This window comes from Amblyraja radiata, chromosome 27 (genome assembly GCF_010909765.2).
Source record: "Amblyraja radiata isolate CabotCenter1 chromosome 27, sAmbRad1.1.pri, whole genome shotgun sequence".
Taxonomy (NCBI): Eukaryota; Metazoa; Chordata; class Chondrichthyes; order Rajiformes; family Rajidae; genus Amblyraja; species Amblyraja radiata.
In genome coordinates, this window is record NC_045982.1 from 1,817,776 (window position 1) to 1,840,525 (window position 22,750).

At 50.2% G+C, this 22,750-nt stretch overlaps 1 protein-coding gene across 1 annotated transcript in view; it reads right to left on the reverse strand.

Moving 5' to 3' along the window:
• Positions 1–4,264: 4,264 nt before the first annotated feature.
• Positions 4,265–22,750, reverse strand: part of LOC116988295 (forkhead box protein O3-like) — a 103,382-nt gene continuing 84,896 nt past the window's right edge. Inside the window, exon 3 of the mRNA XM_033044872.1 lies at positions 4,265–6,416. Coding sequence (XP_032900763.1) covers positions 4,989–6,416 — 1,428 coding nt within the window. The 3' untranslated portion in view covers positions 4,265–4,988. The remainder of the gene's footprint in view (positions 6,417–22,750) is intronic.

A 22,750-nucleotide genomic window follows, 5' to 3' on the forward strand; every position in this document is an offset into this window, starting at 1 on the left:
GGATATGCAGGGAATGGAGGGATATGGATCAGTTTGGAAACACAGCGGGGAATCAGGCCCTTCGGCCCATCAAGTCCACGTTGACCATTGATCACCCTGTACACTTTCACGTACTACTCACTCGGGACAACTTGATGGAAGCCGATTAACTTACAAACCAGCACGTCTTTGGAGTGTGGGAGGAAACCGGAGCACCCGGAGAAAACTCACAGGGAGAACGTGCAAACTCTGCACAGACAGCACAGTGGGTGGAGAGGTCGGTGCGGCGGTCGATGAGGGCGTTGACCGACAGATGAGGACGGGTGATGTGGGAGTGAGGAATAAGGAGGACCCAGCGCATTGGTTCCCTTTATGTAGCGACTAATCGCATACCTTGTGTACGCAAGCAAAGGGATTCCACTGTGGCTTGTCACATTGACACTAAAGCATTCCATTCATTCATTCGCCGGAGGCCAGGATGGAACCCGGGTCTTTGGTGCTGTGAGGCAGCAGCTCTACCCGCTGCACCACCGAGAGAGGAGAATAAGTAATCAGGTTCGGCACAGACATTGTAGGATTGTGAAAGCGCGATCCCTTTCCAACTGTTGATGGTGATTTACGTTGAACTCTGGAAGCATGGCACCAGGCACGCTGACCAACATTGGATTTCTTTCATCACGTACTCCACACCTACCTGTCATGTGCGAGGCTGTTTAACAGCTTGGCTGAATATTGATGAAACGTTGCCAACAGATTATAAGGGAACAGGAGCGTTGAGACTTGATCGGGTGGCCTGCTCTTCAGGAATGCTTTTGCAGCCCAGGCTCCCAGTCACCAGGAGATAATATCCAGTGGAGTGAACACAATTATACACTTATTCCTATTCTGACAGCTCTTCATTCTCCCTTCTACTCATAGATTCAGAGTCATACAGCGTGGAAACAGGCCCTTCGGCCCAACTTGCCCACGCCGAACAACATGCCCCATCTACACTAGTCCCACCTGCCTGCGTTTGGTCCATATCCCCCTAAACTAGTCCTATCCAGGTACCTGTCTAAATGTTTCTTAAACGTTGCGACAGTCCCTGCCTCAACTACCTCCCCCGGCAGCTCGTTCCCTACACCCACCACCCTTTGTGTGAAAATGTTGCTCCTCACATTCCTATTAAATCTTTTCCCATCATTGTTATGACACAGATCAGGGGGCAGCACCTTAGCGCAGCAGGTAGAGCTGCTGCCTCACAGCGCCAGAGACCCGGGTTCGATCCCGACTACGGATGCTGTCTGTGTGGAGTTTGCACCTTCTCCCCGTGACCTGCGCGGGTTTTTCCCGGGTGCTCCGGTTTCTTCACAGGCAGCATCTGTGGAGAACATGGATAGGTGACGTTTCACAGAGTGCTGGAGTAACTCAGCGGGTCAGGCAGCATCTGTGGAGAACATGGATAGGTGACGTTTCACAGAGTGCTGGAGTAACTCAGCGGGTGCAGCAGCATCTGTGGAGAACATGGATAGGTGACGTTTCACAGAGTGCTGGAGTAACTCAGCGGGTCAGGCAGCATCTGTGGAGAACATGGATAGGTGACGTTTCACAGAGTGCTGGAGTAACTCAGCGGGTCAGGCAACATCTGTGGAGAACATGGATAGGTGACGTTTCACAGAGTGCTGGAGTAACTCAGCGGGTCAGGCAGCATCTGTGGAGAACATGGATAGGTGACGTTTCACAGAGAGCTGGAGTAACTCAGCGGGTCAGGCAGCATCTGTGGAGAACATGGATAGGTGACGTTTCACAGAGTGCTGGAGTAACTCAGCGGGTCAGGCAGCATCTGTGGAGAACATGAATAGGTGATGTTTCACAGAGTGCTGGAGTAACTCAGCGGGTGCAGCAGCATCTGTGGAGAACATGGATAGGTGACGTTTTGTGTTGGGACTGCCTCTCCTTGTTTGATATAAAAACCTCTCAATAATAATTGAAACGGGTGTCAGAGGTTATGGGGAGAAGGCAGGAGAATGGGGTTAGGAGGGAGAGATAGGTCAGCCATGATTGAATGGCGGAGTAGACCTGATGGGCCGAATGGCCTAATTCTGCTCCTATCCCTTACGAAACAACTGCTGATTAACTGCTGAATCCCTTCTGAAAGCTGCAAGTTCAAGAATTTCAAATAAAATGATGCAGAAACTGCAGAAACTCCAAGGGGTTCCATTGCCATACAATATTATTTTGTATTTGAAAAATAAAAAGAAATTATAATCTTAACCACATCAACATCCAAAGAACACATGGTGAAGTTACAGTACAGGACCTCTATGTACATTGAGGAATGGGCTTCTCCGGTTTAATTATGCATACACTTTACATGAAGGAAGTTAATATTACATACACAACTTATATAACTATCACTTATGGCACTTTCCAGAGAAAGTTTCAGGAGTTTGGGGAGTTGACTCTGGGCAAAGGATGTCCCCTGCCTCCAACTACCTTGGTGGAGACACAGTACATTCCAGCCAGAGCCAAAACCCCAAGAGAAATTCTCGCAACATAATGCCCCAATCACCACATAAATTAAAGTTCCAGGCTGTGGTTTTACCTCCGAACACCGACATCATCAAGCTCGCCATTTCGCTCAATAAAATAAATACAGTTTTGTCCAAAGTAGCGTACAAGAACAATAAATGCCAAAGCGGTAAGAATATGAAGCACTGTATAGCTCCCTGTCTATGAAAGAAAATAATATTACAGCGTTATGTTAGGGGAACTGATGTAGGTGAAGGTAGACACAAAATGCTGGAGTAACTCAACGGGACAGGCAGCATCTCTGGAGAGAAGGTATGGGTGACATTTTGGGTCACCCATTCTCTCATTCCAGAGATGCTGCCTGTCCCGCTGAGTTACTCCAGCATTTTGTGTCTATCTTCGGTTTAAACCAGCATCTGCAACAACAGCAGGTCGCTGGATGTCAAGGATAGTTTCCATCGAAGTCTTCTGAGACACAGGACATTGGCCTTGTGAAAATCCCACCATTCATCACTCCACTGCCAAGGAAAATCCCTCCCCCCCCCCCTCTCAACATCATCGACCATGTTTCACCTTCTGCTTGTGCTGGATCCCAGTAATACATGAGTGTGTTAAAATGTCTTCAGTTGTTACAAACAAACTCATTAAAAATAAAATTAAGCTTTGGTGACTTTAATGCAACTGTGGTTTGAGAAACACAAAGACTGAGTAAGAACCTACTCCGACCCAGACCAAAATAACTCTGGTTTCTTGCTCAAACTTGTGGCCTTTAGTGCTTTAAGGTTCATCACCAGTCTTGTCCCCGAACTACAGCTTTGCCAATTTAACCGAAGATAGACACCAAATGCTGGAGTAACTCAGCGGGTCAGGCAGCATCTCTGGAGAGAAGGGGAATGGGTGACGTTTCGGGTTGGAACCCTTCTTCGGACTTGCTAATTTTACGGTTCTCCTTGCAATCTCTGTCCAGAGTTAAATAGGGCTACACTGTACTGGTGCATTCGCTGTACAAAAGGCTCAGAGGAATGGGCGGCACTGTGGTGACAGACTGCTGGAGTAACTCAGCGGGGCCAGGCATCATCTCTGGACAACGTGGATAGGCGGCGTCACGCTGGCGCGGCGGTAGAGTATCAGCCTCACAGCGCCAGAGACCCGGGTTCGATCCCGACCACGGGTGCTGTCTGTACGGAGTTTGTACGTTCTCCCCGTGACCGGGTGGGTTTTCTCCGGGTGCTCCGGTTTCCTCCCACACTCCAAAGGCGTGCAGGTTTGTAGGTTAATAGGCTTGGGTGAAATTGTAAAATTGTAAAATTGTCTCTAATGTGTGTAGGACAGGGCTAGTGTGGGAGGGGGGGCTCACTGGTTGGCCCGGACTCGGTGGGTCGACGTGGCCTGTTTCCGCGCTGTATCTCTAAAGTCTGAAGTAAAGCATCAGTAAGATGTCAATATACTGGAGGGGGCTTCAGCCATTGTGGGTGCAGGTCAGCGGGCCGGAGGAGAAATGTCCCCATGTACATTTTGTGATGACCTTTCAAGAAAGAAGTGTGTCAGAGGTTATGGGGAGAAGGCAGGAGAATGAGGTTGGGAGAGGGAGATAGATCAGCCATGATTGAATGGAAGAATAGACTTGATGTTCAAGAAGGAACTGCAGATGCTGGAAAATCAAAGGTAGACAAAAATGCTGGAGAAACTCAGCGGGTGAGGCAGCATCTATGGAGAAGAAGGGTTTCGGCCCGAAACGTTGCCTATTTCCTTCGCTCCACAGATGGGGTGCCGCACCCACTGAGTTTCTCCAGAATAGACTTGATGGGCTGAATGGCCTAATTCTGCTCCTATCCTTTTTGAGAATGAGATATTCTCTTATGAGAATAGAATTAGCTTTGTCACGAGATGCATAAAGAGCAATGAGGAAACCCCAGTGTATCACCCACACTGTCGTTTATTTAAAATGTTAAGGATTAAACTCAGAGACTTCTCCAGGTGTAGAGCTATTAAGAAGGAATACTTTGAACAGAAAACTGTGATTAAAAATTCAGGTATTATTGAACCTACTTTGTTTTGAAGAGGCCACACCGGCTACATCACTAGTTGCCTAGACTCTTTCTTGATTAGTACGAGTATCAGGGGTTATGGGGAGAAGGCAGGAGAATGGGGCTGAGAGGGAGAGATAGACCAGCCATGATTGAACGGCGGAGTAGACTTGATGGGCCGAATGGCCTAATCCCACTGTGGCCTTAGATTTGCTGCTTAGTGAATATGATTTCACTTCAGTTGTTGCACCAGACCTGTTCGCTGAGAAACACAATATTGCCCTAGTTTTGACAGCAAGACTAGGGTAGAGGAAGCAAGAGGGATCTCTCTGTTTTCAAGGCCGTGTTTTTCCTCAAGAAACCAGGCGTTAATTTGGTCTGATCTTGGAGGTTTTTGTTGTGGAACTAAAACTTTCATCACACATGGCTGAAGAGACCCCGTGGGTGGGGAGGGGTGGGGGGGGGGGGGGGTCAGCCGGGCACCCAGGACTGGTTGCTGGTCTGTGGGGCGGTGGGAAGGGAGGAGACCATGTTAATGCCGGCGGTCTGGGTGGGCAAGGCACAGTCAAAGTTGAAGTCCAGCTCTTCGTTCTCCATGAACTCGTTGAGGATGATGGACTCCACGTCGCAGTCGAGGCTGCCGTGGAACATGTCCAGGTCCAGGTCGGCGGGGAACCTGTCGTGGCCGGCGGTGGGCAGGTGGTGATGTGCCGCGTGGCAGTGCGCAAGTCGCGAGTCCGTGCCGTCCATCTGCAGGCCGTGGCTGGCGAGCGAGTGGAGCTGGCTGTGGAGGTGGTGGGCTGTGATGGCGAGGTGGCCAGTGTCGGAGTGCATGTGCATGAGGCCGGTGGGGCTGCTGCTGCTGCTGGCTAAGGCACCATTACTGAGAGGGGGGGCAGCGCTGGGCGCCGGTAACGGCCGGTGGAAGGGGTCGCCGTTGATCAACCGCGGCGACTGGGCGTTGAAGGGCGAGAGAGACGTCTCTCCCCCGCACATCAACATGTGTCTCTGGGCTTGAGGCATCAGCGGGTCGGACTGGCTCATCATCACCTCCTTGTGCCTCAGCGACTCTGGGCTCAGGAGATCCTGCAACATGCGGTTGCCGTAGTGGTTGATGGTGGAGAATGTGACCTGTTTGTTCTCCTGGATAGTCTGCATGGGCGAGTGTCTGAGCACAGTGATAGCCGCTGGGCTGTAGAGGGCCGGGCTGTAGCCTCCGGCCACCGCTGGACACTTGGACCCGAAGGAGAAGCTGGAACTCCGGGAGCGGAGGCAGGGAGCGGGGATGTGCTGGGCCGGGCTCATGTTGTACTTGTCCTGTAACTCCTCCAGCAGGTTCTCGGTCAATGCCTCGTTCAGGTTGATGGTCCCCGCCATGTCGGCCAGCCTGGGCAGTTCGGCCGAGCAGTTGTGTGTTGTGGCCACGGAGGGGGACAAGGTGCTGGAGGGGCTGGGGTAGAGGAGTGGGGAGGAGGGGGTCTCCTCCTCATCATCCTCTAGCTCATCCATCTCCGAGTTGGCCATGATGGGCGAGAGGCGGCCACTCAGGGTGCTGGCCGCAGAGTTGGCCCTAGACCTGAACTCAGTCCACACATCAAACTCATCGCTGGCGTGCAGCGAGGCGGGGCTGCCAGACCACTTGGCCAGCTGGCCCGAGGGGCTACTGCCTTCGCTGCCCTCCTGCCCCGCCTGCAGGCTGGCCTTCTTCTTGCTCGCCCCCCGCTTGCTCTTCAGGAACTTGCTGCTGCTGCTGCTGTCCATGGATGCGGCACGTCTCCGCGGTGACTTGCCGCTCTTGCTCACGTCCGGGTTCAGCATCCACCAGGAGCTCTTGCCCGTCCCCTCGTTCTGCACTCGGATGAAGCGGCTGTGGAGCGACAGGTTGTGCCGGATCGAGTTCTGTAAAAACCACACACAAGGAGAGAGAGAGAGAGAGAGAGAGAGACGGCGGGTGAGACGGAGGACAAGATCGGCACAGACTACACACAACCCCCTGTCCCACGGTACGCGTTCATTCCAAGAGCTCTCTCCCCGAGTTTGCCCTGATTCGAACTCGGAGATTTACGGTAATGGCCGCTCGTCGGTACTCGGGGCTCTCGTGGACATTTTTCAACGTGTTGGAAAATCTTCACGAGTCTTCCCGTGCTTACTTGCCATTAGCGAGACTTCCCGAGTACCTGCCGTTAGCGTTACGAGCCGCTAAGAGACGTCCCCGAGCTCCGACGTACCCGCTACGTTCATTCTCCGTGCTTACCACGAGTCTGATTTTTTTAAAACTCGGGAGAGCTCTTGGAATGAACTCGTACAGTGGGGCAGGGCTAGCCCGAGTTCATTCCAAGAGCTCTCCCGAGCTTCACATCAGGGCAGCTTTAAAACCGCACTTCACCGCACTTCATCAACAACTACCATCTACCTCATTGGAGACCCCCCCAGACAATCTTTGATCAGAGAATAGGCAGAGATGGATGGATTCACAATTACAATCAGTTTACAAAGTGCAAGTGAAATGAATTTGCCAGCAACGGTACAATGATAAAGAACACACAAACACACAATAAAAATGTACATAAACATCCACCACAGCATTCCCCACTGCGGTGGAAGGCACAACATTTGGCCAGTCCTGGATTAATACGGGTGTCGGGGGTTATGGGGAGAAGGCAGGAGAATGGGGTGCGGAGGGAGAGATAGATCAGCCATGATTGAATGGCAGAGTAGACTTGATGGGCCGAATGGCCTAATTCTTCTCCTATCCCTTATGGCCTTTACTGGACTTTACCTTGCACTAAAGGTTATTCCCTTTACCTTGCACTAAACGTTATTCCCTCGATTGTGATCACGTCTCGTCTTTCCGCTGACTGGTTAGCGCGCAACAAAAGCTTTTTGCTGAACCTCGGTATACACGTGACAATGAACTAAACTGGACTAAACTAAAATAAACTCTTTTTTATCACTTTTCATGCGTTCTAAACTCTGCAATAACAATGCAGGCCTTTCTTCATTTGAAGAAAAAGAATCTCTTCATTAAGCGACTAATTCAAGACTCTTTTGTGCCTTTGCTTCGGCAGAACATTAGGCATCGGACCAACTCCAGACTGAGAAAGACTCCACTTTAAACTTTTATTTTCTTTCAAGTACTCCATCCCCCACGAGGTTGCGAGTTATCTAAGCCCGCGTGTCTGTTTGCGGAGGTGGTTTCCAAATCTCCTCTTTGTGACCTCTGTTCCAGTTCCCGGGCTGGCAGCGTCATTCACTGCGAGCTGAGAGAGGTTGTTTTTTCGTTGGGCCCAGGGTTCCATTGCACAGTCCGAAGATAGACACAAAAAGCTGGAGTAACTCAGCGGGACGGGCAGCATCTCTGGAGAGAAGGAATGGGCGACGTTTCGGGTCGAGACCTTCCTTCCCCATTGTACACTCATCGGAAAGCAGAGAGCAACGAGATGTCAGATGGGGGGAAGATAGCGGAGTCAGGGGATATGGGGAGAAGGCAGGAACGGGGTACTGATTGGGGATGATCAGCCATGATCACATTGAATGGCGGTGCTGGCTCGAAGGACCGAATGGCCTACTCCTGCACCTATTGTCTATTGTCTAAGATGGTCAGGAATTCCTGAGCGATTTGAGATTGGGGCCATTGGAGAGACAAAGGCATTGAACGGCACAGAAACAGGTCTCGGCCCGAAATGTCACTTATTCCTTCGCTTCATAGATGCTGCTGCGCCCGCTGAGTTTCTCCAGCATTTTTGTCTACCTTTGATTTTTCCAGCATCTGCCGTTCCTTCCTAAATGCCTTATAATTTGTAGTGTGCAGGAAGGAACTGGTTTACACCGAAGCTGGAGTAACTCAGCGGGACAGGCAGCATCTCTGGAGAGAAGGAATGGGCGACGTTTCCGGTCAAGACCCTTCCTCAGACTGTGAGCCAGGGGGAGGGGGAGATACAGAGATAAGGAAGTGCGAGGTGTGAGAAGGAGACATCAAAGGGGATGGAGATCAAGGAAAATGTAGAATAGATCGGGGAAGGTAACAACGAAGCAAACAGAGATAAAATTTTTGGTCTAAACTTGCGTTTATCCTCGGTTTAAACCAGCATCTGTGGTTGCTTCCTCCACACTCCATCGATATAGTGTGCCATGCAAACTGTCTAAGGGGGGCACGGCTGAGTTCCTGCCTTACGATGCCAGAGGGATATGGGCCAAACACAGGCAGGTGGGGCTAGTGTAGATGGGGCATGTTGGCCGGCGTGGGCAAGTTGGAGATTGAGGGGGGATATTATAGAAACTTACAAAATTCTTAAGGGGTTGGACAGGCTAGGTGCAGGAAGATTATTCCCGATGTTGGGGAAGTCCAGGACAAGGGGGTCACAGCTTAAGGAAAAAGGCGAAATCCTTTAAGACCGAGATGAGAAAAAAAAATTTCACACAGAGAGTGGTGAATCTCTGGAACTCTCTGCCACAGAGGGTAGTTGAGGCCAGTTCATTGTCTATATTTAAGAGGGAGTTAGATGTGGCCCTTGTGGCTAAAGGGATCAGGGGGTATGGAGAGAAGGCAGGTACAGGATACTGAGTTGGATGATCAGCCATGATCTTATTGAATGGCGGTGCAGGCTCGAAGGGCCGAATGGCCTACTCCTGCACCTATTTTCTATGTATCTATGTATCTATGTTGGGCCGAAGGGCCTGTTTCCACGCTGTATCATTCTAACTTGTGCAGAGTGAATCTACAATCCACTATTAGATGCTGCCCAGGTGATCTATTTCAGTGGTGTTGTGTAAGGAATAGATATTTGCCGGGATATCCAATATCCTCTTTAAAAGACTGACAAGTGATCTTTGGCATCAATTTGATGGATGTCAAAGATCGCGTGTCAGCAAAACGATCAGATTCTTCCCCTATCGCGGGCAGGGAAGTTTAAGTTTGCATTGAGGCATGATATAGACTAGCTGTAACTGTGAGGTGGACATTGTGAATTGTCCCTGGTGTGTGTGTGTGTGTGTAGGACAGGGCCTGTCCCACTTGGCGATTTTTTCGGCGACTGTGGCATCGTATCAGGGTCGGCAAAAGATTTTGAACATTTCAAAATCCAGCGGTGATAAAAAAAAATGTCGCGACACTTGAAAAGTCGTCACGCCGCGGGTTTTTCGGAGACCTGATACGTCAGTGAATGATGCCGGTAGTCGCTGAGAAAATCGCCAAATGGGACAGGCCCTTTAATGTGCGGCGGGGCAGACTCGGTGGGTCAAAGGGCATGTTTCCACGCTGTATCTCTAAAACTCAGCTGAATTAATCCCAAAGATGTGAGGTGGTTCAATTTGGAAAGTAAACGATAGGAGATAGACACAGAATTCTGGAGCAACTCAACCGGTCAGGCAGCATCTCTGGTGAAAAGGAATAGGTGACGTTATGTAGACACAAGGAACTGCAGATGCTGGTTTACCAAAAAAGACACAGAGTGCTGGAGTAACTCAGCAGGTCAGGCAGCATCTGTGGAGAACATGGATAGGTGACGTTTCACAGAGTGGTGGAGTAACTTAGCGGGTCAGGCAGCATCTGTGGAGAACATGGATAGGTGACGTTTCACAGAGTGCTGGAGTAACTCAGTGGGTGCAGCAGCATCTATGGTGCTAAGGAAATAGGCAACGTTTTGGGTTGAAACCCGTAAGGGTTTCGGCCCGAAACGTTGCCTATTTCCAGAAGGATTTCGGCCCGAAACGTTGCCTATTTCCTTCGCTCCATAGATGCTGCTGCACCATAACTCAGCGGGTCAGGCAGCATCTGTGGAGAACATGGATAGGTGACGTTTCACAGAGTGCTGGAGTAACTCAGCGGGTCAGGCAGCATCTGTGGAGAACATGGATAGGTGACGTTTCACAGAGTGCTGGAGTAACTCAGCGGGTCAGGCAGCATCTGTGGAGAACATGGATAGGTGACCTTTCACAGAGTGCTGGAGTAACTCAGCGGGTCAGGCAGCATCTGTGGAGAACGTGGATAGGTGACGTTTTGGGTCCAGGATCCTTCTTCAACCTGAAGAACGGTCCTGAACCGAAATGTCACCTCAATCTGAGATGTCACCTATCCATGTTCTTCAGAGATGCTGCCTGACCCTCTGAGTTACTCCAGCACTCTGTGTCTTTTTTGGTAAACCAGCATCTGCAGTTCCTTGTGTCTACATAACGTCACCTATTCCTTTTCACCAGAGATGCTGCCTGACCCGTTGAGTTATTCCAGCACTTGCTTCAGTATAAACCAACATCTACAGTTCCTTCCTCCACATCTTGTCTACATTTAGTCTCCAGTTGAGTCCTCCAACCTCAGGAAGGGGACTTGAAATCATCATCTTCTCACGAGGAGCCAAGATACCAGCCTCTGACCCATGGCTAACGCCAGCCCCAAAACAAGTGATTAGGTGCGAGATCCAGATGGGAAGGGTGGACATCCGTGGTCACCCGCGGCCTGCGAGGACTCTGTGTTCCAGTCGAAGAGTTTGGCGAGTGAGTTGAAGAGTTCAGGGTGAGGAGCACATCGCTGACTCACAAGTGCTATTTGCATCACAATGGCCAAGGAAGGCAAAGGGATGGTATTAAAAACGACATCACAACAGCCACAGCTGATGTGTTGCAGGCAGCTCTCCCCGTAATTATGTGTTAGCGAAGCTCCTGATCTCAGAACGACAGCGTCGCCATCAATCGCAGCCGTTCCTCCGCGCATTATCCTTTCACCTGATGACACCAATCAAGCGAGCGATCCAATTATTCCAGCGGGGAGCACAACGAGTCTGACACCAAAATTAAAGGTGTGCAAAGTCACGATTGTGAACTTTTGAACGCTGCATTTTAACTAAGAGTTCTCGACAATAGACAATAGACAATAGGTGCAGGAGTAGAGGCCATTCGGCCCTTCGAGCCAGCACCGCCATTCAATGTGATCATGGCTGATCATCCCCAATCAGTACCCCGTTCCTGCCTTCTCCCCATATCCCCTGACTCCCCATATCTTCAAGAGCCCTATCTAGCTCTCTCGTGAAAGTATCCAGAGAACCGGCCTCCACCGCCCTCTGAGGCAGAGAATTCCACAGACTCGCAACTCTCTGTGTGGAAAAGTGTTTCCTCGTCTCCGTTCTAAATGGCTTACCCCTTATTCAAAATGCAAGGTTAGCCTGGGGCTTCTTCAGTCAGAGGGTGGTGAATCTGTGGGATTTCTTTGCCACGGAAGGTTGTGGAGGCCAAGCCATTGGGTATATTTAAGGTAGACAGATTCTTGATTAGCACGGGTGTCAGGGGTTATGGGGAGAAGGTAGAATAGGGTTAGGAGGGAGAGATAGATCAGTCGTGATGGAATGGTGGAGTAGGCTTGATGGGCCGAATGGCCTAATTCTGATCTTATCACGTATGACCTTATGAATGGATGGGCGGGATGAGAGAGGAGTGGGCGGTTAAATGGAATGGATGTGTGGGTCATCGGTATTAACTCCTGAAAAGATTCCTTCGAAGATTGTGGGGGTGTCCAAACACAAATGTGATGCCACCTCACCTGGGAGAAGTAAATAGAAACGTACTCTGGAACGTCGGTGGTTGAGGGGAGATCTGAGAGAAGTCTGTCAAATGATGAGAGGCATAGACCACAAGACTGGGTATACAGTCAGAACCTTTCCCCAGGGTGGCGATGTCAATGACTAGCGGGCGTAGCATTCAGGTGAGAGGGACAAAGTTGAAAGAGGATGTGTGGGGCAAGTATTGTTCCAGATGTTGGGGAAGTCCAGAACAAGAGCTACTCCAGCATTTTGTGAATCATTGGCTCACATTTTTCTCACTTTGTTATGTAGATGCAAGTTCACACCGAAAATAGGCACAAAGTGCTGGAGTAACTCAGCGGGTCAGGCAGCATCTGTGGAGAACATGGATAGGTGACGTTTCACAGAGTGCTGGAGTAACTCAGCGGGTCAGGCAGCATCTGTGGAGAACATGGATAGGTGACGTTTCACAGAGTGCTGGAGTAACTCAGCGGACCAGGCCAGCATTTAGTGTCTATCTTCTAGTGTCGACCAGTTCCTTCCTCCACACTACAAATTATATGACAGTATGTTTCACTTAGGGTTTGGGAGAGGTTTAAATGTCAGAATTGTAACTTTATTCCTTATCTGTTTTCGGCAAGTGGTTCTGCTTCCTGTTTGGCCGTGGCTTGTGTCCAGGAATTCTCAGGGCAGATTGGGAAACGATAAAACATGCAGAGATGTAGCGGGAAGCTGCGGAATTTGTAAACGCGGGCTCTGCAAGGGGAATTCTCCCCTCCTGTGTTTAATGGCATGGCCAGCTTTGTCCCCAACCGTTGAACCCTGCCCGCCCAGTGATACATTTACCAGAAGTCGCGATTTACCAGGGAAACATTTCAGGGAAAACCCGCTGAATGTCGACTGGCCGACGTCGCCTTTGAAGACTGTAGGCAGAATTATCGGCAGAGCAGATTCCTCCCTGCAATTTGACCACAATATCTAATGAACATTTTTCGAACTTTCCACAGGTTGACGTTGGCCTTCCTGCTCACCTCTAACCCATGCCCTCTGGTTCTTTATTCCCCAACAATGGGGAGAAAGTATTTAAGAAGGAACTGCCGATGCTGGAAAATCGAAGGTAGACAAAAATGCTGGAGAAACTCAGCGGGTGCAGCAGCATCTACGGAGTGAAGGAAATAGGCAACGTTTCAGGCCGAAACAAGGGTTTCGGCCTGAAACGTTGCCTATTTCCTTAAGGGTTTCGGCCCGAAACGTTGCCTATTTCCTTAAGGGTTTTGGTCCGAAACGTTGCCTATTTCCTTAAGGGTTTCGGCCCGAAACGTTGCCTATTTCCTTAAGGGTTTCGGCCCGAAACGTTGCATAGATGCTGCTGCACCCGCTGAGTTTCTCCAGCATTTTTGTGTACCATGGGGAGAAAGTATCTGTGAGCAGAGTAGGGGGATCGAGAACCAGAGGATACGGGTCTCGGGGGGAAAAGATTTATTGGGAATCTGAGGGGTAACATTTTCACACAAAGGGTGGTGGGTGTATGGAACGAGCTGCTGGAGGAGGTAGTTGAGGCTGGGACTATCGCAACATTTGAGAAACAGTTGGACAGGTACATGGATAGGACAGGTTTGGAGGGATATGGGTCAAACGCAGGCAGGTGGGACTAGAGTTAGATGGGGCATGTTGGTTGGTGTGGGCAGGTTGGGCTGAAGGGCCTCTTTCTATACTGCATGACTTCATAACTCGAGCTCTGGTAGTTTCTGCTCCAGATCACATCGAGTAATTGTTCTTCTTGCATTAGAGGGGTGGGGGGAGAGAGGGGAGAGAGTGGGGAGGGAGAGTGGGAGGGGGAGGGGGGGGGGGAGAGAGGGGAGAGAGTGGGGAGGGAGAGTGGGAGGGGGGGAGGGGGAGGGGAGGGGGAGGGGGGGGAGGGGGGGAGAGAAGTGGAAGAGTGGTAGGGAGGGATGGGTAGAGGGGTAGGGGGAGTGGTGGAAGAGAGACAGAGGGGTAGGGGAAGGGGTGGGGGGTGAGAGGTGAGGGAGGGGAAGGGAGGGGGAGAGAGAGGGGTGGGGGAGGGCGAGGGGTGGGGGGAAGGGGGCGTAGGAAGAGAGGGATGGGGGTGGGAGGAGAGGGAGATGGAGAGGGGGAGGAGAGAGGGGTGGGGGAGGGGAGGAGAGAGGGGAGTGGGAGAGAGGTGTGCGGGAGGGGGGGATGGGGTACCACCTCCAGTTTCAATTCCATTTGGAATATTTTGGAGGACCAAGAAACCAAGAACCAAGATGGACTATCTGCATCCTCTCGTGCAGCTCATCTGTGTATTGTCCGTCCAGTGGTCAAGACCAAGTCATTGGGTATTTTTAAGGCGGATATTGACAGGTTCTTGATTAGTGCGGGTGTCAAGGGTTACGGGGAGAAGGCAGGAGAATGGGGTTAGGAGGGAGAGATAGATCAGCCATGATTGAATGGCGTAGTAGACTATTCTGCAGTTCCTTTCTACACACGATAGTCACATAGTCTGCTGGCATGCCTGGACCCAAAGTCTGAAGAAGGGTCTCGACCTGAAACGTCACCCATTCCTTATCTCCAAAGATGCTGCCTGTTCCACTGAGTTACTCCAGCATTTTGTGTCTATGTTCAGTGTAAACCGGCATCTAGATAGGGCTCTTAAAAATAGCAGAGTGAGCTAGATAGGGCTCTTAAAGATAGGGGAGTCAGGGGATATGGGGAGAAGGCAGGAACGGGGTACTGATTGGGGATGCTCAGCCATGATCACATTGAATGGCGGTGCTGGCTCGAAGGGTCGAATGGCCTACTCCTGCACCTATTGTCTATTGTCTATCTGCAGTTCCTTCCTACACACAACAAATTATATTTTCATTTGTCAGTGACTAGTAATTCTGGTCCTAGAAATGATGAATGAATGAATGGCATTGACAATCACACTACAGATATGAAGCACAACAAACATTTATGGGTTTCAAGATACTCGCTGAGATCAGCAGAAATTTGAATATTTTATCTTTCGTCAACTTGCCACAAAAATATCCATAATCTTGTTACTTTTGTTTCATCACTCTTTCTCTCCTGAGTTTCACTCGTCGCAGCTGAATATAAATAATATCTACTCTTGCCAGAGATACACAAGACCCTCTCTGCATTATTTGTGTTTTGGTGGGAAGTGGCGACATTGTGTAGAAAAGCGCACCAACTTATCATTGTTTGTCACTGACTTTACGGGCCAAAGGGCCGTGTTTGAGAAAGCCCACCCTGGGTCATTCCCTCTTCTCCCTTCTCCTGTCAAGCAGAAGTTACCAAAGCTTAAGACAGAGATGAACTGCTGGAGTAACTCAGCGGGACGGGCAGCATCTCTGGAGAGAAGCAATGGGTGATGTTTCGGGTCGAGACCCGAATGGGGTTAGGAGGGAGAGATAGAGCAGCCATGATTGAATGACGGAGTAGACTCGATGGGCCGAATGGCACTATTCTGCTCCTAATACTGATGAACATCTAGTTTAGTTGAGAGTTACAGCTCCAGACGGCATCGCTCTCAGGATCTCAGGTCCACACGAGCTTCTCCACCACGACAAGGTGACAATCCACGGAGAGAGTCCTGCACCGCCATTCAATATGATCAAGGCTGATCATCCAGAATCAGTACCCCATTCCTGCTTTCTCCGCATATCCCTTGATTCCTTTCGCCTGAAGAGCTAAAGAAAGTGTTTTCTTCTCCTCAGCTACCCAACCTTCCCCAGCTTGGTGGCACGACAGCGAGGACTTACCGACTCCTGCATGATGGGTGCTGTTGGGAATCAAACGACTGAGTCATTGCCGATTATTAACCTCAGCCACACATGACTTGAGGTTCGGAAAAAACCCAGCGGCATCCCCTTGACCAAACACCCGAAACCCCCTAGACACACACAGAGTAACTCAGCGGGACAGGCAGCATCTGTGGAGAACATGGATAGGTGACGTTTCACAGAGTGCTGGAGTAACTCAGCGGGTCAGGCAGCATCTGTGGAGAACATGGATAGGTGACGTTTCACAGAGTGCTGGAGTAACTCAGTGGGTGCAGCAGCATCTGTGGAGAACATGGATAGGTGACGTTTCACAGAGTGCTGGAGTAACTCAGCGGGTCAGGCAGCATCTGTGGAGAACATGGATAGGTGACGTTTCACAGAGTGCTGGAGTAACTCAGCGGGTCAGGCAGCATCTGTGGAGAACATGGATAGGTGACGTTTCACAGAGTGCTGGAGTAACTCAGTGGGTGCAGCAGCATCTATGGCGCTAAGGAAATAGGCAACGTTTTGGGTCGAAACCCGTAAGGGTTTCGGCCCGAAACGTTGCCTATTTCCAGAAGGATTTCGGCCCGAAACGTTGCCTATTTCCTTCGCTCCATAGATGCTGCTGCACCATAACTCAGCGGGTCAGGCAGCATCTGTGGAGAACATGGATAGGTGACGTTTCACAGAGTGCTGGAGTAACTCAGCGGGTCAGGCAGCATCTGTGGAGAACATGGATAGGTGACGTTTCACAGAGTGCTGGAGTAACTCAGTGGGTCAGGCAGCATCTGTGGAGAGAAGGAATGGGTGACGTTTCGGGTCGAGACCCTTCTTCAGACTGAGAGTCAGGGGAGAGGGAAACAAGATATAGTCGGTGATGATAGAGAGATACCGAAAAAACGAATGATAAAGGAAACGGGCTATTGTTATTTGTGGGCTCGGTGAAATCCAGTAACAGACAATGAGACTCAACAAGACCATAGTGAAACTAATGAGACTGGGGTGGGGGAGGGATGGAGAGATAGGGGATGTGTTTCACAGAGTGCTGGAGTAACTCAGCGGGTCAGGCAGCATCTCTACAGATTGAAGATGGTCTGAAGAAGGGTCTCGTCCCGAAACGTCACCTATTCCTTTTCTCCAGAGATGCTGCCTGTCCCGCTGAGTTACTCCAGCGTTTTGTGTCTATCTTGGTGATTATTAGACCTCCAGGGATGTAACCTTCTGATCAACAGCTTTCGCAACACGATAGGCCCGTTAATGGCGTTAACACACACTCCAGTCGTTGTGCGATCTGCAAAGGGATTCACAGCCTTGGTCAGTTTGCCAAAGCTCATTCCCCTCCAGGCCATTTTGTCAGGAGGCATCACAGCTTAGCTTGGGAACAGCTCCATCCAAGACGGCAAGAAATCGCAGCGAATTATGGACGCAGCCCAGACCATCACACAAACCAACCTCCCTTCCAGCGACTCCATCTACACCTCACGCTGCCTCGGCAAGGCCAGCAGCATCATCAAGGACCAGTCTCACCCCGGCCACTCCCTCTTCTCCCCTCTCCCATCGGGCAAGAGGTACAGAAGTGTGAAATCAAACGCACACCTCCAGATTCAGGGACAGTTTCTTCCCAGCTGTTGTCAGGCAACTGAACCATCCTCTCACCACACCACAACTACTATCTACCTCATTGGAGACCCTCGGACTATCCTTGATCGGACTTTACCTTGCACTAAACGTTATCCCCTTTATCATGTATCTGTACACTGTGGACGGCTCGATTGTAATCATGTTATTGTCTTTCCACTGACTGGTTAGCGCGCAACAGAAGCTTTTCGCTGTACCTCGGTACACGTGACAATAAACTAAACTAAACATTGCTCAGGATTCAGTCTGGGATTTCTCCATGCCAGTCACACAACATCTTACAATTAAGATTCAAGCATTAATCTAAGCGTTGAAAATTTTGGACGAGCAACACAATGCCTTTTTTGTTTCACATGCTGGCAAAGGCTGTACTTCAGCACAGTAGCCCGCTGGAGCTTTTTCCCACACAGATCCCAGATAACGTGCTGAAAAATGTTGGATATCTTAACGGAATCAGGGCGGGACGGTTGCGCAGCGGTAGAGTTGCTGCCTCACAGCGCCAGAGAGCTGGCGTTCGTTCGTTCGATCCTGACTACGGGTGCTGTCTGTACGGAGTTTGTACGTTCTCCCCAAGACCTGCGTGGGTTTTCTCCGGGTGCTCCGGTTTCCTCCCACACTACAAAGACGTGCAGGTTTGTAGGTTAATTGGCTTCGGTAAAAACCGTAAATTGTCCCCAGTGTGTGTAGGATGGTGTAAGTGTGCGGGGATCATTGGTCGGCACGGAGTAGATAATAGACAACAGACAACAGACAATAGACAATAGGTGCAGGAGTAGAGGCCATTCGGCCCTTCGAGCCAGCACCGCCATTCAATGTGATCATGGCTGATCATCCCCAATCAGTACCCCGTTCCTGCCTTCTCCCCATATCCCCTGACTCCGCTATTTTTAAGAGCCCTATCTAGCTCTCTCTTGAAAGCATCCAGAGAACCTGCCTCCACCGCCCTCTGAGGCAGAGAATTCCACAGACTCATCACTCTCTGTGAGTAAAGTGTTTCCTCGTCTCCGTTCTAAAGGTGGGCTGAAGGGTGCAGGAAGGAACTGCAGATGCTGCGTTAAACTGAAGATGGACACAGAATGCTGGAGTAGCTCAGTGGGACAGGCAGCATCTCTGGAGCGAAGGAATGGGTGACGTTTCATGTCGAGACTCTTCTTCAGCCTTCACCACTCTAGTCTGCAGAAGGGTCTCGACCCGAAACATCACCAGTTCCTTCTCTCCAGAGATGCTGCCTGTCCCACTGAGTTGCTCCAGCATTTTGTGTCTATCTCAGGTGGGCCGAAGGGCCTGCTTCTGCGACTCTAAAACGGAACTAAACTAAGCATAACAGCTCTGACCCACACTCTTCTGCAGAACAATGAAATGAGTATTAATGATGAATGCAGGTGGGGACCTCCCTCTCTCCTGCTTCACACGCTCCTGCTCCAGCTTCAGTAACGAGCCGCTGCGCGACTATTAATTGGACTGCTGCTTCTTACACAGAAGCTGGCCTCTTCTCCTGGTTCCCCTGGCAACAGGGAGAGCCCCAGAGATCAGCGCAGCCCAGCGCGTCCCTGCCGAGACCCACGCTCCGACAATGAGTCACGGTGATAGCGCCAACGTTGGCTCTGCAACTCTCAATAGACAATAGACAATAGGCGCAGGAGGAGGCCATTCGGCCCTTCCAGCCAGCACCGCCATTCAATGTGATCATGGCTGATCATCCCCGTTCCTGCCTTCTCCCCATATCCCCTGACTCCGCTATCTTTAAGAGCCTTATCTAGCTCTCTCTTGAAAGCATCCAGAGAACCTGCCTCCTCCGCCCTCTGAGGTAGAGAATTCCACAGACTCACAACTCTCTGTGAGAAAAAGAGTTTCCTCGTCTCCGTTATAAATGGCTTACTCCTTATTCTTAAACTGTGGCCCCTGGTTCTGGACTCCCCCAACATCGGGAACATGTTTCCTGCCTCTAGCATGTCCAAACCCTTAACAATCCTATATGTTTCAATAAGATACCCTCTCATCCTTCTAAACTCCACAGTGTACAAGCCCACCTGCTCCATTCTCTCAGCATATGACAGTCCCGCCATCCCGGGAATTAACCTTGTAAACCTACGCTGCACTCCCTCAATAGCAAGAATGTCCTTCCTCAAATTAGGGGACCAAAACTGCCCCAAGACCCAGAACATGGATGGGTGACGTTTCACAGAGTGCTGGAGTAACTCAGCGGGTCAGGCAACATCTGTGTATGTACTGTATGTGTGTGTGCATGCATGTGAGCGTACATGTGTGTATGTGTAAGTTTGTGCATATATATATGTCTGTGTTTATGCGTGTCTGTGCAGGTGCATGTATGTGTGTGTATATGTATGTCTGTGCGTGTGTGTGCGTCTATCTGTGTATGTGTGTGTGCATGCATGTGTGTGTCTACATATGTATGCGTGTGTGTCTGAGCATGTGTGCATGCGTGTGTTTGTGTGTGTGCGTATGCGTGTGTGCGTGTGTGTGTGTGTGCGTGTGTGTGTGCATGTGCACTCCTCATCCTGACTCTTACAAAACCCTGTTGTCATTCCCATCCTTGTGGCTTTCAGTGTTGGCATCAGGGTGCAGCACTGTGTGTAATGTCGCTGCGAGACTGCGTTATTAAATGCTATGTGCGGGTGCACAAAGTGGGGGTTCTGCAGCATAAATCACTGTTGCTTCTTAACTTTGATTCACTATCTTCAACACGATGACTCGCCTGTAGCAATAACATAAACAAGCCACAAATATTCATAACTTGTTTACAACAAGATTTCCTGATGATAACACAGACGCACGAGAGCAGATGCTGGAATCTAGTTTAGAGATACAGCGCAGAAACAGGCCCTTCGGCCCCACCAGCCAGCGATCCCCGCACACTAACACTATCCCACACACACTAGGGACAATTTTCAATGATGCCAAGCCAATTAACCTACAAACCCGCACGTCTTTGGAGTGTGGGAGGAAACCTAAGCTACCGGATAAAACCCACGCACGCAGGTCACGGGGAGAACGTGCAAACTCCGCACCTGTGGTTAGGATCGATGCTGGGTCCCTGGCGCTGCAAGGCAGCAACTCTACCGCTGCGCAGCCCTTGAGCAAGGAGCAAAAGTTAGTGGAGAATCCCAGTGGGTCAGGCAGCATCTGCGGTGGGAAGCAGAAAGATACCATCTTGCATCGGGACCTATCTCCCGACAGAGAGGTGAGGGAGCTGATGGACAGGGGGGAGGGGAAGGGGTGGGACAAGGGGTGGGGCTAGAGGTGAGGGGAAGAGGTGGGACAAGAGGTGAGGGGAAGGGGTGGGACAAGGGGTGAGGGACAAGAGGTGAGGGGAAGGGGTGGGACAAGAGGTGAGGGGAAGGGGTGGGACAAGAGGTGAGGGGAAGGGGTGGGACAAGGGGTGAGGGGAAGGGGTGGGACAAGGGGTGAGGGACAAGAGGTGAGGGGAAGGGGTGGGACAAGGGGTGGGACAAGAGGGGAGGGGAAGGGGTGGGACAAGCATTGGCAAGTGATAGGTGGAAGACAGACACACAATGCTGGAATAACTCAGCGGGACAGACAGCATCTCTGGAGAGAAGGAATGGGTGACGTTTCGGGTCGAGACCCTTCATCAGACTGATGCTAGCTGTGCTGCCTGGTGGATTTATCTAGCTTTTAGCCGTTTGATACAGAACCACACCTCTGACTACGACAGTGAGGAAAATGCCTCTGGGAACAGCACTGTGGCATAATAGACTGCTCGTTAATTAGGCATAATCACACATGCAGCCAGCTTTGGGCGAGGTTGTCCCAGTCTACAGCGAGCACATTGCACCTAGCCTGTTATACGAGCTTAGCGTGCGTCAGGCGAGAAACGCTCCAGCAACAGATGCCAACTACTGCCCAGCAAATGTTTAGGTTGAAGTTGTGCAGGAAGGTTTACAGCAAGGATAGTATAGGTTTAGTTTATTGTCACGTGTACCGAGGAACAGTGAAAAGCTTTCGTTGCGCGCTAACCACACATAACAATGATAAACCTTAAGGGCCTGTCCCACTTGCCGATTTTTTTCGGCGACTGCCGGCGTCATATCGGTGTCGCCAAAAGATTTTGAACATTTCAAACTCCAGCGGCGACAAAAAAAATGTTGCGACGCTTGAAAAAACACCGCGCGTCGATACGTGGTCACGCCGCGGATTTCTCGCTGGCCTGATACGTCAGTCAATGATGCCGGCAGTCGCCGAAAAAAATCGCCAAGTGGGACAGGCCCTTATGGCTAACAAGAGACACAAAATGCTAGAGTAACTCAGTGGGACAGGCAGTTCTTCACACATCCCTTCTCTCCACAGATGCTGCCTGTCCCGCTGAGTTACTCCAGCACTCTGTGAAACGTCACCTATCCATGTTCTCCACAGATGCTGCCTGACCTGCTGAGTTACTCCAGCACTCTGTGAAACGTCACCTATCCATGTTCTCCACAGATGCTGCCTGACCCGCTGAGTTACTCCAGCACTCTGTGAAACGTCACCTATCCATGTTCTCCACAGATGCTGCCTGACCCGCTGAGTTACTCCAGCACTCTGTGAAACGTCACCTATCTATGTTCTCCACAGATGCTGCCTGTCCCGCTGAGTTACTCCAGCATTTTGTGTCTGTCTCCGGATTAGGTTTATTACTGTCATGTGCCCCGAGGACCTGTGAAAATCTGTTACCGAATAGTGAAAGGCCTGGATAGAGTGGACGTGGAGAGGATGTTTCCACTAGTGGGAGAGTCTAGGACCAGAGGGCACAGCCTCAGAATTAAAGGACGTTCCTTTAGGAAGGAGATGAGGAGGAATTTCTTTAGTCAGAGGGTGGTGAATCTGTGGGATTAATCGCCACAGAAGGCTGTAGAGGCCAAGTCAGTGGATATTTTTATGGCAGAGATAGATAGATTCTTGACTATTATAGATAGATATAGTATAGATATAGGATAGATAGATAGATAGATAGATAGATAGATAGATAGATAGATAGATAGATAGATAGATAGATAGATAGATAGATAGATAGATAGATAGATAGATAGATAGAGTATAGATAGATAGATAGATATAGTATAGATATAGCATAGATAGATATAGTATATGATAGATAGATTCTTGATTAGTACGGGTGTCAGGGGTTATGGGGAGAAGGCAGGAGAATGGGGTTGAGAAGGAGCGATAGATCAGCCATGATTGAATGGTAGGATAGACTTGACGGGCCAAATGGCCTAATTCTGCTCCTATCGCTTTTGAGCTTTTGTTTTTCATGCTATTCAATCGAATCCGGCAATACTATACAAACACGTCAGCAGAG